Raw genomic sequence first — 16,419 nt, forward strand, 5'->3', positions numbered from 1 at the left:
TGTTTTTTTCAGGTTCACCTGACTGATACCTGCCTGATCACTCAGTTTCTGTTTCATTTATGTGCTCTAATAATGAGATGTGGATGAAATACTGATATTTTTTTATTTGTGTTTTTTAATGTTGCAGATCATGAGTCGGTTCAGTGGTGTTATGACAACTTCATTAACTACAGGTCCCTGATGTCTGCAGACAACGTACGCCAACAGCTGTCACGAATCATGGACAGATTTAATTTGCCTCGTAGAAGCACAGACTTTACCAGCAGAGACTATTATATCAACATAAGAAAGGCATTAGTTACTGGGTATTTCATGCAGGTATGTCTGTATTCTTCTATGGAACACAATTCATTGTTTATGTGGATGTTAAATAATAATAACCACAGCTACATTATCAAAACTTCATGAATGCTACTTAAATTATGGATGACCCTGTTACTACTTGGCCTTTGTTGGGTTGCTTGGTTACTGCTCAAATAGTACATTCTTTGGCCAGATCTTATTTGGAAGAGAGGTTTAGTCTTACTGGTATCAAAATACTGTTTCTGGCCTGGCCTGTCAGGAATGGTGAAACTGTACTGTTCAAAACTTTGGAAAGGATCCATATTAACATGAACGTCTTTATAAAATTTTTGTGTTATGCCCCTGGGTTTTTCAGTTTTTAGAATACAAAAGTAACTAACATTTTCAGGAACCTCTTATATCACACAGAATATGCAAAGTATATATACAGAATATAGCAAGAGAGCTGCTTGCAAAAATCATGGTAATTTCATACTAAAAATAACAGAAATCATCAGAGAAATAAATACTGCTTTCTCTCTATGCCTCTTACAAATACAGGCTGAAAGAGTTGAATTCTTCAGGTCTGGGGAGGGCTCTGGAGAGACCTTACAGCAGCCTTCCAGTATCTTAAGGGGCCTGCAAAAAACTGGGGAGGGACTTTGTAAAAAGGCATGGGGTGATAGGAGATGGAGGAGTGGCTTTAAACTGGAAGAGCATAAATTTAGGTTATACATTAGGATGAGATTTTTGACTATGAGGGTGGTGAGACAGCAGAACAGTTGCCCAGAGTAGTTTTGGGATGCCCCCTCCAGGAAAGTGGATGGGGGCTTGGAGCAACCTGGTCTAGTGGGAGGTGTCCCTGCCCTTGCAGGAGGCTTGGAACAAGGATTTTCCAGGTCTCTTCCAACCCAAACCATTCTGTGATATATCAGTGTCACTACAGAGGATGAAATTACCTGTGCTGTACAGAAGTAAGATATCAGATGATGAGACTACTAAATAAAATCTAATCCTTGCTGCTACTCAGTCTTTGGTGCAATTTCATGTATATAATGATGTATGTTTTGAAGCCTTTACATAATCAGGCTCCTAAAATAATAGAAAGGTAATAAATCTATGACATGCAGGTGGTCACCAGTGCATTTAATAGTATTCATTTTGCTCATTAAGAATGCAGGAGAACGGTTCAAAAATTTATAATAATTTCAGAAACACTGTTGCATGCTCTGGAAGCAGAAACTCAAGCAACTGATGTTGCTCCTTTGGTGCGTTCCAGCATTCCTTTTTTTTTTTAAAAAAAAAAAAAAAAAGACAAGAAACAGTTTCTCTAAACTGTCTGTTGAGACAAGCATGCCAGAATTTGGAGTCTTAAATCTAAAAGAGTTGGATCTTGTGATCCAGTTCTGCTTTCACCCTTTTGAAATGTGTTTGAGTTTACACTGTTGTGTGTTTGACTGAAGGCCCCTGCTCAGCTGTCTAGGCTCAGTGACATGATAGATAATAAATAAGCACAAGCATTGTTAACATTTCAGAGGAGGGTGTGTCATTCTCTAATAAAATCATGACATCCTTGAAATCTGTTAGGAGAACCTGAACTAAAACCTTCTCTACAGTGGCATGTGCCATGGTGACCACTGTTGCCACGTGGGTTTGTCTTGATGAAAGCGTTGTCTCTAAACCATCAGCAGGTGAGCATTCCAGGTCTGCAGAGTAACCTGTTAGAGATGCATGAGCATCTTTTAGTCATGTTTCTGTAACTCTACAGGTTGTGTAACCAGTAGTGTTAGTTGTTTTGTTCAGGTAGCCTAATTCACCAATTTTTAAAATACAAATAATGACAAATCTGCTTATGATCCTGAGGTTCAGGTGTGTTCCCTAGTAACTCGCTATCACTACCCTATGAAATAGGTTCATAGATGTGCTTTGTATGTTTGTGTGGTTTCTTTGGAAACTCATGCTTTTTATACTCTGGAAAGCTTTGCAGAATCACAGAATGGTTGAGGTTGGAAGGGACCTGTGGAGGATGTCTCAACCATCTCAACCAACCACTGATACATTGTGTTTTACAGACACTGGGTTTGGGTGTATGCCAGGGGTTCAAAGGAGCATAAGTGTAGATGCTGCCTCCTTGTGTGTCCTTGTTCACTCCCTCTTGTCAACCTTGATCTTGCCTAAGGCTGAATTCTTTTAGCTCTGGCACACCACTTGCACCTTCATAGAAGAAGCAGAGTTGGCTGTGCTGGAGCAGCTCGGGCCAGGAGGGAGTAGGAGAATGTACTAACTGACAGATCATCAGGGCTTGCTGTGGAGCCATAGATTCACTGGGCAAATTTTGTTATGGAGTATTGTCATTTACTGAGTCTGAAATTCTTTACCAACACACTTAATAGAATCTTCTAAATAGGATGAATACTGTGGCTCAGTGGTAGCTCAGGACTGCAGTAAGTCACAATGGCATATAACCACTTAAAGCTGACTTATCCCTGATACACATGTTCCAAGGAATGGGGTGTTTTAATTAATTAAGGCTATCCCAGTCCCTGTCCTTCCTTGGAAATTAGGAGCATGCTGTATTTTTCTGTAGTGTTTTCTTTGGGTTTGCTTGGTTGTTTCAGAATCCTTTAACTTCAGAATAATACAACGTAAACAAGAAATAGAACTCCTTACTATCAATATAAGTGGGAAAGCACATTGTATCTATTTAGAATATACATTATAAAACTTTACTATTTTAATACATCGGAATGAAACTGAGGTGCTGAAGGCAAATTGTCTTGATTTAAATTTAACAGCATACTAAAATGAAACCAAAGTATATTATTTTTTCTGTCCTTTCTTAGGAAGAACAAACAGAAAAACCATCCAAATATTTTTGTATGCATGCTTTAGTTTTGATCTGGAAAATGAAACATTTCTTAAAGAAAATAAACTGAACCAAAATTCTTTTTTTTAAAAAAAGCATAATCTCACAGCAGTGTTTGTGCTGTGATTGTGCTAGGTTCGTGACAGATGAGTTTCTAGTGCAGTCTGGCCTGCAGCTATACAGTTATTTAATTTTGCAAACGTTGGATTGAGTTGGATGAAATTAAGCCTAAATAGTTACAGACAGTGCACTGTTAATCTCCATTTAAGAGTCTCTGTTGGCTCCCCAGATTTGAAATAAAGTAGCAGTGTAATCTCAAATCTTGGGTGAAAAGAATGGCAGACTATTGAAATACTTTGTTCCACTCCTAAAGCATGTTCTTGATATTCACATCACAGAAATGAGAGGCAAAATCAAAATAAATGATTACTAAAGAGAGACTTAAAATTTGAGGGAGCTATTGCTTTAGAAGTCCTGGGATTTTGATCTAACAGGTGGAGTTTAGCTAGGCAAAAAAAGGGTGAGATAAAGCTAGGAATTAAGAAAACAACCAAGTAATATGTCTGTGTAAAAGCAAAGCAGTTAAAGATGATCTGATGAAAAATGTCTTTCAGCTATTGCCTGCCTTTCTTTAACCTTTTTGCAATATTTGTGTGTGTGTATATGTAATGAAAATAGGTACTGAGCTAATCTTGAATTACCAGTATCAAAAGGTAAATTTTGGTTAACTTGTTGTGTTAGTCTAACTGTTCCTACCAAGATACCCTTCTAAGGATAACTGTCTGCTTTACCAAATGGTAATGAGCTGGGTATCAGAGCATCTCGGAGAGGCAGGCATTATTCCCTTTCACAGAGGGAAGCTTGGTCAGAGAGAGGTTAATTGATTTTTACCAAGGTCACAGCAGAAGCGTGTTGCTGAACCCACATTTTCCAGCTCTGGAGCTCATGCTGTAACAAGACTGTTCTTATTTCTGACATACTGAATTTTCCATTCTTACCGGGCTGACACATTTTTTTTAGGGAGCTGATGTGCGAGAGGATTTGCAGAACAATATGTGCATCAGTAAAATTCCTACTGAAACACTGCACTAATGAAAACTTGAAAGGATAACATTGCAGCTTACTAGTCCCACAGTAGCTAATGCAGTGAAGTGCTTGATGCAGCTGTCTGTAATAGAACACAGCTGACTTTGTGATGTTAGAAACCTGCCCAATAGGTATTCCTTTCCAGTACTTTTGCTTGCATTGCTGGTGTTCTAATAATGATTCTTCTCTTTTGGGTGATAACTATTTTTTTATGTTGCTTGAATTGTGTGTTAGAACATGCACTTGCTGTGGCAGTTAGCAGAAACATCTGGCATCTTGATTGTGTCTATAAAAAAACCTGAATAGTTGAAGTGGTCAAGTAATGTGCCAAATTTAGCTGGGGTTTGAAAGCTGGTGTAGTATATTTTGTGTAGAACACTCAACAGTCAGCTTGTAATCACTTCATTTAAAAATTGCCTGTGGTAATGAAAGATTGTCTTTTTACTTAGGTGGCACATTTGGAACGAACAGGGCATTACTTAACAGTAAAAGATAACCAGGTGGTGCAGTTGCATCCTTCCACTGTTCTTGATCATAAACCAGAGTGGGTGCTCTATAATGAGTTTGTCCTTACAACAAAGAATTACATCCGGACATGTACAGACATCAAGCCAGAATGGTAAGCCAACAGTCTTAAAACCTGACCTACTGTAAAGCTTTTGTTTTTATTTTTTTGTTCTAAAATTCAGATAATTAATGGTTTGAGAGATGATGATGGTGTGAACTTGAGATCCTCTATTTGAAGAAAGGTTTTCTTTGTGTTTGCTTATTTCTGTTTGTGGGAGATGCGTGTAAAACTCAGCTGCCTGGGTATAGAGTGTGTGGAGAGATGCTTGATTCAAAGCCAGGTGCTTTGGGAAGGAGCTACTTGGAGATGTGTCTTGCTTCCTACTTGTGTGCCCAAGCTGAGATGGACACTTGAGATTGACCCAAGTTGAGATACTGGTAGATGCCTCTTGTCTCAAAGTATAGGACCTGTCTTGGCAGTAGGTGCCTGCAGATTTTCTAGGAGGATCTGAATGTGATTCAGTACTACAAAAAGGTGGTAGCACTGGTACAGCCTGTCTTGTCATAATATTTATTAGTAGAGTTCTTACCAAGGAAACTGGAGGCCTGATCCTTTGCAGACAAGCTCTTGTCTTGCCTGTCTTTAAGCTTGTACTTAAAATGCCAAGTTGTAAGCTTTGGGGACATCAAAGGCTCTTCTGTTGTTGCGGAAGTTGTTCTGTTGTGCAGAGGAGAGTTTAAAGATTTGTAAGCTGGAAAACATAGCATATATATGCATTTAAATGGTAACTGTGTGCTTGAATTCTTAGAAATCTTTTTCTCAACAATTGCTGTATAGCCTAAAGAAGGATCCCGTGGCCTTGGTTGCATCTTTAAGCTTAAAACTGCTGTGGCTGAGCTGTACTCTTACACAAACTGTGGTGTGTGGCCTTTGACATTGAACAGCAGTCTGACTGTACAGACAGGGACTGCTGTGACTGCCTGTCTGGAACAGGCACGTGTGGCTGAACAGGAGCATCTCATAGGCTCAGGTGTGTGCTTTTGGCTTTGGACTTGAGCACTTGCACAGCATGGGAGCGAGATGCAAATGTGTGTGTTTGTGTGTGCCATTAATCTTAGCACCGCAGAATGAGCTGAAAATGATGGATGAGCTTTGTTTCCCTCAGTTGTAGAATTTCTGTAGGATGCATCTTGAAGTTTGAGTATTAGTAACAAACTTTTCCTTCTTTGACAGGCTGGTGAAAATTGCCCCTCAATATTATGACATGAGCAATTTTCCGCAGTGTGAAGCAAAGAGACAGTTGGATCGCATCATTGCCAAACTTCAGTCCAAGGAATACTCACAGTACTGAATTTATGCTTTGAACTGAAGTTATTCAGAGGACAGCTTTAAGAGAGATGAAAGGATTCAAAGTTCGAGTTGTGCTCTTCACTTTGGTTCAATAATGGCCTTTATTTGAAAGCTTTTTAATTTTTTTCTTTACAGTAAATATTCCATTCTGATTTCATAAATTAAACATTTATGCCTCCCTTTTGTGTTGACACTGTAGCTCATACTGGAAAAGCTGATCAATGTTTTGCAGTTTATTGAAAGTAGTTCTATATATAACAATGTTATAAGCATTTCTTTAGAAATGGTTGAAAATGCTTCTAAAAATGTGATTATCGACCATGGTATGCATGATCGTTGTAATTGTTGACATTCCTTTTAGAAGTTGTGAAATGTTACAACTTGTGCTTATGTAGACACAATCTTCAGCTTCAGTACAGAGGTACTGACTTCAATAAAGTCTATTTATACTAATTTTGTGCCACAGTATGTCAGTATTTCTATTGTTTTGATCAAAACATGAGAAGCCATTTAGTCTCCTGTTAAACTGCTGCTTTATTGACAAGGCAGTAGTTTAATATTTTAATATTAAAACTGCGGATGCTTAAGCAGCACAATGATGACATCAATAGAATGCATACAGTGTTGATCCCTTGCAGATTAGTTTCAATTATGTAGGAAATTGTTTTAAAAATTAAATGAATGTGGCATTTTTCAGAGAGTGCTTTCTACAAACATACTCCTAGGTATTTCTTGGACAGAACTGTAGTCCTGTGTCCTGTAAAGTGAAGTGTCTGTGGCCAGTTAGTGATTGCCCTGCTGGGCAATGCTCAGATACAGTTAAGACCAACACAAATAATGCCATAAGTGACACTGTAGGTCAGATCACATTGCACCATGGTAATTTTCTGGCAGCTTTTAGTGATACAATTTGACAGTATTTACAGCATTTTCAGTTTGGGAAAGCTGATCCCTTGTGGAATTTATAGTAGTGTTTAATTAGAGGGCTGGAGCACCTCTGTGAAGATGAGCTGAGAGAGTTGGAATTGTTCAGCCTGGAGGAGAAAAGGTTCCAGGGAGCAGCCTTCCTGTACCTGAAGGAGCTACAGGAAGGCTGGGGAGGGACTTTTTACAAGAGCATGGAGGAATAGGACAAGGGGTAAATGCTTTAAACTGGAAGAGAGTAGATTTATGTTAGGATTAGGAAGAAATCCCTCGCTGTGAGTGTGGTCAGACACCAGAACAGGTTGCCCAGGGAAGCTGTGGATGTTCCATTCCTGGAAAGTGTTCAAGGGCAGGTTGGATGGAGCTTGGAGCAACCTGGTCTGGTGGGAGGTGTCCCTGCTGATGCAGAAGGGTTGGGCTGGATTGTCTTTTAAAGGTCCCTTCCAGCCCAAACCATGCTATGATTTCTGTGATTTCACATATTTGGTCAGATTTCAATTTTCCTCTCCTTGAAATACACAATTTGGTCTTCTGGCAGAGAGGAGCTGGAGCAGCTCTTGCTGAAAGAGCTTCCCCTGGAATGGGACCTGTGTGCTTGCTGTAAGGCTGAAGCAAAAAAGGTCATGCTGAGTCAGACCAACCTTTAGCACTGATGGGTGGAATTATCCTATTTAAATCATAGTCATTAGCTACAAAATCATTTGTCATGAAGTAATTTGAGGCTTTTTGTCCTATTCCAACTTATTTTTGTCCTAAATTTCCATTTACATGGGGGGGAGTAGAGAAGTTCTGACAGTTCTGGGGTTTTGTTTTGGTTTTTTGTTAGCAATGAAAACAGCATCCTGAAGGAAACATGCCTGAAGATTGGTATTTGAGTTAAACTCTGATCACAGTGGGATTTGTGAGTCTGACCCAAGTTTGATAAGCAAGTGAGTGGGTGAGGGATGGGTTTTGTTTTTTCAGCCCCGTGAAAGAGTTTTCAGTAGGAAGAAGGGAGGCTGATTCCTCATAAAGCAAGTTTTTTGACTACAGTTACAGGAGTTTTTATTCAAAACCCAGATCCTGACCTAAGCAATTGGATTTCAAGCTAGTCCTAAATGTACAAATGTCTAACAAATTACTGCTCTGGGCAAACTTAGGCTGGATGTGTGGGGTTTCACCAGAACTTCCTAACGTCCTCTGGGGCAGCAGGGGAGCCACTTTGTGCAATGCTGAAAAATGTCTGCTCCCCAGGTAAGAATTTCTCCTGTATTCCTGTGCAGCCTTCAGCAAAATGGTGTAGAGCCACCTTCTGTACGACTTTTCCGAGGTACAGCAAGGTCCACAAACCCAGCCAATTCTCAGCATGAAATCCCTTGAGGACCCCAGAACCAGCTGGCAGAAACTGCAGTGGCTTTGGTACTTGCGAAGGAGGGAGCAGATGGCTGTGGCTGTGAGTGGAACTTGACATGGGAGAGGCTTTGGCCTGGTTTTATTTTTTTTTCTCTCCTTTTTTTTTTTTTTTTTTTTTTTTTTTTTTTTTTTTTTTAAATTGTCATACCCACAAACTCAGCTTGGGCTGTGACAGCCAACGTGGGATCTTTCACTCCCCTCTCTATCTTTGCTACCAGGAATGCAAATACTCCGGGCCAAATTAATGTCCTCTGACAGCTGTGCTGCCCTCCCATCTTCCAATTAAGTCCGTGACACCTGTGCAATCCACCTAAAGGCACCGGGGTGCACTGGTGTCCCTGGCTTAATTGGAAGGTTGACAGGTGTCCCAGCTGTCACCAGGGTCACAGCAGGCCCAGTGCCCTCTTCCCTCCTGGTGGTAGGAGCCTGAACTATGGGGAAGCAGCTTGGATCTTGGGGTCCCACTGGGACTGGGGGGATAGCACTTGGAGAAGGTTCTGAACCTCAGACTGAGCAGGGCCACAAAGATGCTCAGAGAGGGCTGGAGCAGCTCTGCTGTGATGGGAGGCTGAGAGTTGGGGTTGTTCAGCCTTGGGAAGGCTCTGGGGAAGCCTTAGAGCACCTTCCAACACTTAAAAGGGGAGTGTAAGAAAGATGGGTACAGACTTCAGTAGGAGCTGCTTCAACAGGACAAGGGATAATGGTTTTAACTAAACCATTTTAGTTTTTAAACTAAAGAGGGTAGATGTAGTCTAGATACAGGGATGGAATTCTTAAGTGTGAGACACTGCCACAGGTTGCCCAGAGAAGTGGCTGCCTTCTCTCTGGAAGGGTTCAGGGCCAGGCTGGATGGAGCTTTGAGCAACCTGGTCAGGGAAAGGGATTGGAATTAGATGGATCTATCAAGTCCCTTCCAACCCCAACCATTCTATAATTATGGGGAATGGTAGTGGGTATGATACCTGTGACATTTGTGTGTGTCACTGTGGCTCCTGGGAAAACACTTTTTTTCAAAAACTGCCAAGCTCTTGCAATGCTTAATTTTTAGGACTGAGGCATTTTTTCTCCTGGACTGTATGTGCTAAATGCCTAGTTGTTCCTTCACCAACCACTGTGAGGAGGAGAATGGCCCCAGGGCTGGAACAGGCAAGCTTTGTGCAGGCATCACGCAGTGGCTGTTCTACTGAACAACACTGATTCTAACAACTGAGAGTATTTCAGGGTTTGGGGCAGGAACACAGAGTCTCACTTCAGTCACTGAATACCTTAGAATTGCTGCAACTTTTTTCTTTTTTCTTTTTTTTTTTAATGTAATTTTAGAGCCATAGAGCAGTGGGAAGGGAGCAAGTTACCTAACTGTCCCTCTCTGAAGGAATAATGGAAGGGATGGCATTTCTCTTCTGAAATATTTCCTAGGTCCTAAAGGGAAACTGTATCAGGAATTTTTAACTACAGTTCTCTCAGGGATACAACAGATGTCTGCAGGATAACTTGGTTTTGGGAATTGCCCCGTTTTCTCTCAACTGTTTAAAGGTAAAACCGAATTCCCATTTTCCTGTTGGAAAAACTATTTAAAAAAGGTTTTTCAGAGAGAGAAAAGGGGAGACCAGTAAGGAGGTGTAGGACTGAGCCTTCTTCAGCTACAAGTGTAGGAAGGTCACTGCCTCCCTTTTAGACAGCTAAAAGCACCTGCAGTCCTGCTCATCAGCAGAGCTTCAGTGTGGGCTGCTTACCCTCCAGACTGCAGTAAATGGGGGGAAAAAGTTGGAACGTGCAGAAGCATGCACAGGTTTGCTCATATCAAATAGAAATTCAGCTCCCCGTGCATTTTGTGCTGTAGAATGCCCCTAAAAGAATTCCAAGCTGCTTCTTACCTCTTAAGAGCTTTCTTGACAGGCAGCAGCAGTGAGGAGAGGTCACAGCTTTCCCGGGAAGGGGTGGAGGTGAGTGACTGATTGCCCTCTGGCTCTGTCCCTGGCCCACGGAGCAGGGAGCCTGAATCATGTCATGCTGAACAGCAGCAGCCCCACCACCTTTAGCTCTTTGCTTTTCTTCTGCCTTCCCTGCCTCACTGATGTTTCTCCAGAGCATTCCAAGTACTAGCGAGGGTGTAAGCAGGTTTATTTTGGAGTACTGAGGAATTGCTCCCTCAGGATTAGTTGGTTATCAGCTTTGGAACAATCTGAAAGGAAAAGAGATGCTTTGTTTACTTACAGTTATCTCTTGCCACAGGAATTCTGGTGGGTTGTGAAAAGAGATGGTTTGTATAAAATAGGCTCTTTCTAGTGTGGGACTTTTGAATATATAGAAAGGATTAGAAGATAGGAAAATAGTACTAAATAACTGGAGTATATTTTGAAAAGGGGAGAGTGTTCCTGCTTAATTGTGCTCTATAATACCTCAAAAGCAGTAAAGGGCTAATACTGATGTGAGGTAGTAACCATGATTAGATGTGTTAGAGGGGTAGTTACTGATGACTGAATACATAAAGCTGTGTTTAGGTGCATTATTAACATCGTGGAGACACAGAAGTGACTGATGATGCTGTGCTTAGATTTGTAGGGATTTTGCAGTGGTTAGAATGTTTGTCAGATAAGAATAAATGGTGACTTCGTGTCTTGCTATGTCTTGATGTCATAAAAAGACCCCTGACTTGGCTTTTGGGAGAGGTGTGTTTGTATCAGTGGAAAAAACAGACACTGGAGTTCCTTTGGGGATTACAGGATTCTATTATAATTTCTTGAACCTAAGTTCTTAAACCAAGGCTGAAGTGCTGTTGGTACAGGCCAGTTTGTGTTAGAATGTTCTGTATCAGCTTGGTCAGCTTTGCCTGACAAAGCAACACCACAATTTCTGATCACCTTCTCCCACTTTTTGGATCAGGGCTTGTAAAATGGCCCCTGGTTCCTGACGTGCAGGTTGAGGTCTGCGTTGCAACACAGTGCATGTTGTAAACTGCCAATTATTTGCTGTAAGAAATGCAGCTTAAAGTAAAAATGCTGAAATTAGCTTTCAGTATTGTAATTTAAAAAGATAAAAGTCAAAGGGCAAGTCAGTTTTATTTCATCGAGTCAAACTACAGTTATTAATTTGTAATCAGATTGCTAGAATTTCCTTCATTTTCTGACAATTTAAAAAGTAATAAAAAGCCATACCAAACCATGATATTAGGAACCAGAGTTATGTTCTAAACTACACAAATTTATTCACTTACTGTAATGGGTGAAGAAGTAGCCATTTATCTTGCTTTTAAAACAGCTGAAGGTTTTAATAAACATCTTTTACTATTAGAAGCATAATTGTGTACCAGTACTCTGTTGACCTTTTAAAATTATTTCATTTTGGGACTATAAATGTGACATAAAATTTATGTGAAGCAGAGTGAGGAAAATGATATATTTGGTCAACCTAGTTCATTTTTTACTAATCTATCTTACACTGGTAGCTTTCTTTTGTGGTCTGCTTCCTAGCACTGTTCAGATACAAAGCTGAGCACCGGTCCCTGGTAATACAAACGCCAGATACTGAGAGCTTGAAATGAGGAGCTTTAAAACTGGGATGAAACCATTACATGGGAGTGTTTGCTCCTCTTTTCACTTTTCCTCTGGCAAATGACAAGCTTGGGCTGCCTCCAGTTTGCACTGATGCGTTTGAGATAAGTGGTTGGCATCGAGGAGATTCCAGCTTTCAGTATCAGGGGATTAAACTAAATATGGTAACAGCAGTAAAAGAACATTCCTGTAGCAGCGGTAATAGAGGAGTTCTGCTGATGGGAGGTGTTCTGATTTTGCAGTTTCCACTGAGATATGGTAGTTTCTCAGGAATGCTGAATGTATGTTGGACAGATGATAAAATAATTTTCATTTGTGTACATCTCGGCTCTGAGTGATTCTTTAAGCTTTTTCCGGCTCTGAAAGCTATGCAGTAGTTATGTTGTACAGAAAAATGAAACATAGCACATATTAATGTTGATAATAAATATTTCCTGTGATTCTAAACATTTATTATTTTGGGTTGGTGTTATTCTTTTAGCTAAAATGGGCTCTTGCCTTCTGTTTGAATTCAGTGTTTATTTTGTAAGCATCTCACAGTAATGTTCCCAGCCTCATTGCTTCCAGCAGCATAAACAATAAACACTTCAGGCATCCAGCACTTATGGGGCTCCACAGAGTGGAGGGTTGCTGGTGGACCTGTTTCCTGACTGCTTTGTCTGTTTAAGTATTCAGCCATGGAGTGAAACTGCTTCAGCTCATATTAATAACCTGGGGTTTTTTTCCCCCTCAAAAATATCAACCTTTTCAGCCTTAGGAAGATGCTAGTGTTACTATCAAAATTCACGTGTGATTTTAAAGACTTACAAGCTAAACTTGACCTTTCAAACATTGGAATGGTATCTCTGAAGTCGTTTCATTTTGCATGTTGAATAACAAGTGACTGATAAGCCTTTTTCCTGGGACAGGGATAATATTGTTCTTTTAAAAAATTTAATGCACATTTAATTTAACCTTTCCTGAGAGGCTTGTAATTTGTACAGCAGCAGAAGGTTAAATGCAGTGTGATTCACAAAATGTGTCTGTGAGCAGCTAGTTGTCCAAGAGGATATTGACAGCTTTGTTCTAATGAGTTATTGGGTTACACAATATAATGCAAGTAAACTGAAATTGCTGCTACTTTTTACATACTTGAAAAAAGGAATTTTATTAAGAGTAGAAATCAAAGCTAGGAATTGGCAAGAATTGAAAATTCCAGGCTTTAGTGTTCAAAATAATATGTACTCTGTTGAAAACAGTAATTTTGTTTTCAGTAAATTTATGGACAATGAACAGCTTCTCCCTACGAGCGAGCTGGTGTTAAAGAAAAATCCATACCAGAATGGAAGCAAGGACATTAGCATATTTATTTCATTTTGGGTATTAGATGGGGGCTGTGCTTTACGTGGTTTTGCTCTGAAGCTCCTTGTTGAACTCACTGCTCTGTAAACCCAAACAATCTATTCAAATGTTTGTTCTCTGCATTGTCAAATCTGAGCTTAAACGGTAATGGGGTGGTGGAGTTGTGGGTTTTGGTTGGGTTTTTTGGGTTTGGGGTTTTTTGGGTTTTGTTTTTTTTTTTTTTGAGCCTGAAGAAATCCTGAAATCCTGTTTGTTTCTGGGTGAGAATCATGGAAGGAAAAGTGAACAGAAGAATATTCAATTATATGAAATGGTAATGGCCTACTTCATAATCTCCTTCATAATCTCCTTCATAATCATATTTGTTCTTCACACAATAATTGCCTGCAATGAATATTATTTTTGCAAGTAAAGCTAAAGAATCCAACCGTTTGTAGTCTGCTGGCTTGATATGAGACTGATGTTTAGATCTTAGGTACAGTGAGGTTTCAGAAATTAATTTGCTTTTTATAGCAGTCTCTTGATCAAACTAATCTGATGATAAAAACAACTTTATCAGTGCTGGGCTGTCTAGACTCAGAACGGGACTTCCTAAATTAGCAACAAAGTCAGCAGCAAATCTTTGTTCTAATTCTTCCAAAACTGCGATGTTAAAAAAGCAAAAAATTGCAGAGGAATTCTAATTGCTTTTCATTGCATTCACTTTAACCTGGTTTAAGAAAAAAAAAAAAATTCTTTCCCTTGATTTCTGGCAATATGTAACAAAAAGAACATGCTTACAAACTGAACTGCAGTGTTTGGTACAAACACCTGCCTAGCTCAGAGTAGGTTTTCTCCTAGTGGGGTTTGTTTCTATTAATTGGATCAAATAGGATGATGTCACCAAAGGAATGCAGAGTTAATGATCTGTCAAATCCTTTTGAAATATCTATCAATTATTTCTGAGGGTTTGCTGCCTCTTTGTGGTATTTCTTGTATGAAAAATGGAATTCTGTATCAATCAAAGCTTTCCAAGGGACTGTGCAAAAGACAGCTAAATGCAATTTCCCCGAGTGCTACAGTGTGTGCCTGGGAGTTTTGCTTCCTCCCTGCACCACACATAGTGCCAAAGGAGTAGCCAAATATTTTTTGAATGTTTGTAGTACACTTTGTGGTGATGAGGCACTACTGCTTTATCAATAAGCTTTGGATAACGTGCTGGATGAAAAACCTCTTTATCTTTTTCATTATCTGACTGAGGAGAAGAGATCTCATCAGACCTTTCAGTCCATTCATTCTTAGACATCATCTTTACCACAACTGATACAATAGTGGTGAAGTCTGCTCCATTTATATCACTCAGGATTTTGCTAATGATCTGATTGCACCTAGAAAGAGGCAGAGGGGCTGTGGGGTTTTTCTCAGATGCAAAGATGCTTAGAGCAGAGGCCATGGCAGGCCAGCCATCTTGATTACTGCTTATTTGGGTTATTCTAGGATTTTGCATCCCCTCTTTGATTAGTTACTTCATGTAGTTACTTCATAACTATAATCACAGAAACATAATCACAGAAATGTTATTTTTGGGAAGCAAGAATCTGATAGGGCCTTAGTAATTTATTTACATTGTTAATTGGTGGTGAGACTATAAAAGTTATGAACTACCTCATAAGTTCATGCCTGCCTACATTTGAATGGCACGTATTCACTGGTTGGTATTTATAATTTTCAGGGTATTGAACTGATGGAGATTACTCCTGTTGAAAAGCTGCTGGAAGGCCTGAACTAGGAATTAAATTATCATAGTGGCTTCATTTTGTTAACAGTCTCATTGAAAATATCTCTCTTGAAAATATCAGGACAATCAAACTCATCAGTGTTCTGCTCTTCCACTTCAGTAGACAAAGTTTTAATCAGTGGCACACTTGATCTTGCAGAATTCAAGGAAAATAATTTCCTGCATTTTTGAGATGAGCAAAGATTCATGTAATCTAGCTTTTAAACTCCTGGCTCTTTTTTTTTTTTTTTCTTACTTTTTGAATAATCAGCTTTACTTCATTCAGTTGCCTGTTTCACATAACTCCAATTATCAAGATGACCCAATGCTTAGTTGGGATTTGCTCTTGGATGAAGAGCAAGCAACTGAATCTGAACTCAGGGAAGGCAAATAATTGACTGATGGTGAGATCCAAACATTTTGGAAAATGTACAGTTTTCTCTGAAGCTGTCTATTTGCAATTGGTCCTTACATTTAGATGGCTTTAGAGAACCTTGTTATTAATTTCTGGTCTACAGAAGTATTGATGAAAAATACCCAAACTTTCCTACTGTCCTCTCTTTCTTGGGGTAGCCATTCAGCCTTAGGCAGTCATCTACCTTCAATTATCTTTTTATCTTCTGGATGAAGCACAGCAGTGTTTGCAGCCTTAACCATCTAGCAACCTTAAAAAAATAATTTATATTCTAGGTCTTGTGTTTTTTTTTTACTTCAAGACAGCCTGGATTTGGCTCTGGGATGAAGACCACAAGCCAGCATCAGTTATTTCTTTGGTGTAACAAAGAAATTGTTTCTGAACAATTTCTGAAATGTTCTGAAATGAGAGTAAAACTTGTCTGTGCAGTAACCATAAATACAGAGTGGTCTAACAAATTTCAGCTGTCAATCATCTAGAACCTTGTTGCTTTCTGCTTTATTGTGAAGAACATTTTTTTGAACATTTCTTCTCTTATCATAGACAGCAAAGACTCCAGCACAACACTGCTGCCTTTTTGATGAGAGGAAGAACAAGCAGATGTTAAGTCACCTGTTTTAATGTGGTGCTTGACAGCATTCAGATATTTCAGTGATATATACAATCATAAGAGCTGTAGTGGACATAGCAGAACTTTAGAGAAGCTGATTCTGATAAATTCCTGTACCACCACATGCAGTGGATGGGAAGTAGACATTATCTGTATTTTGATCAATGACATTCGGTTTTCTGAATGCAATTTTATTTCAGCAGAACCTTGTATTTTTTGAATGGTGGCAAGTAATTTAAATTTGGGAGTGTTACTCCAAGATACCTTAGAAAAGCTGTGTTTTGATTCGTCTTGATCTGTGATGCTAATACTGGAAAATTTGCACATGTAGCTCTTGC

The 16,419-nt window shown here is 39.5% G+C and overlaps 1 protein-coding gene across 1 annotated transcript in view; it reads left to right on the forward strand.

Annotated features, from left to right (window-relative positions):
- Positions 1-6,545, forward strand: part of DHX15 (DEAH-box helicase 15) — a 40,685-nt gene extending 34,140 nt beyond the window's left edge. Inside the window, exons 12-14 of the mRNA XM_071743828.1 lie at positions 128-318; positions 4,684-4,853; positions 5,976-6,545. Of these exons, the coding sequence (XP_071599929.1) occupies positions 128-318; positions 4,684-4,853; positions 5,976-6,093 (479 nt within the window). The 3' untranslated portion in view covers positions 6,094-6,545. The remainder of the gene's footprint in view (positions 1-127; positions 319-4,683; positions 4,854-5,975) is intronic.
- The last annotated feature ends 9,874 nt before the right edge of the window (positions 6,546-16,419 follow it).

The sequence above is a fragment of the Heliangelus exortis genome, chromosome 4 (assembly GCF_036169615.1).
Source record: "Heliangelus exortis chromosome 4, bHelExo1.hap1, whole genome shotgun sequence".
In the NCBI taxonomy this organism is placed as follows: domain Eukaryota; kingdom Metazoa; phylum Chordata; class Aves; order Apodiformes; family Trochilidae; genus Heliangelus; species Heliangelus exortis.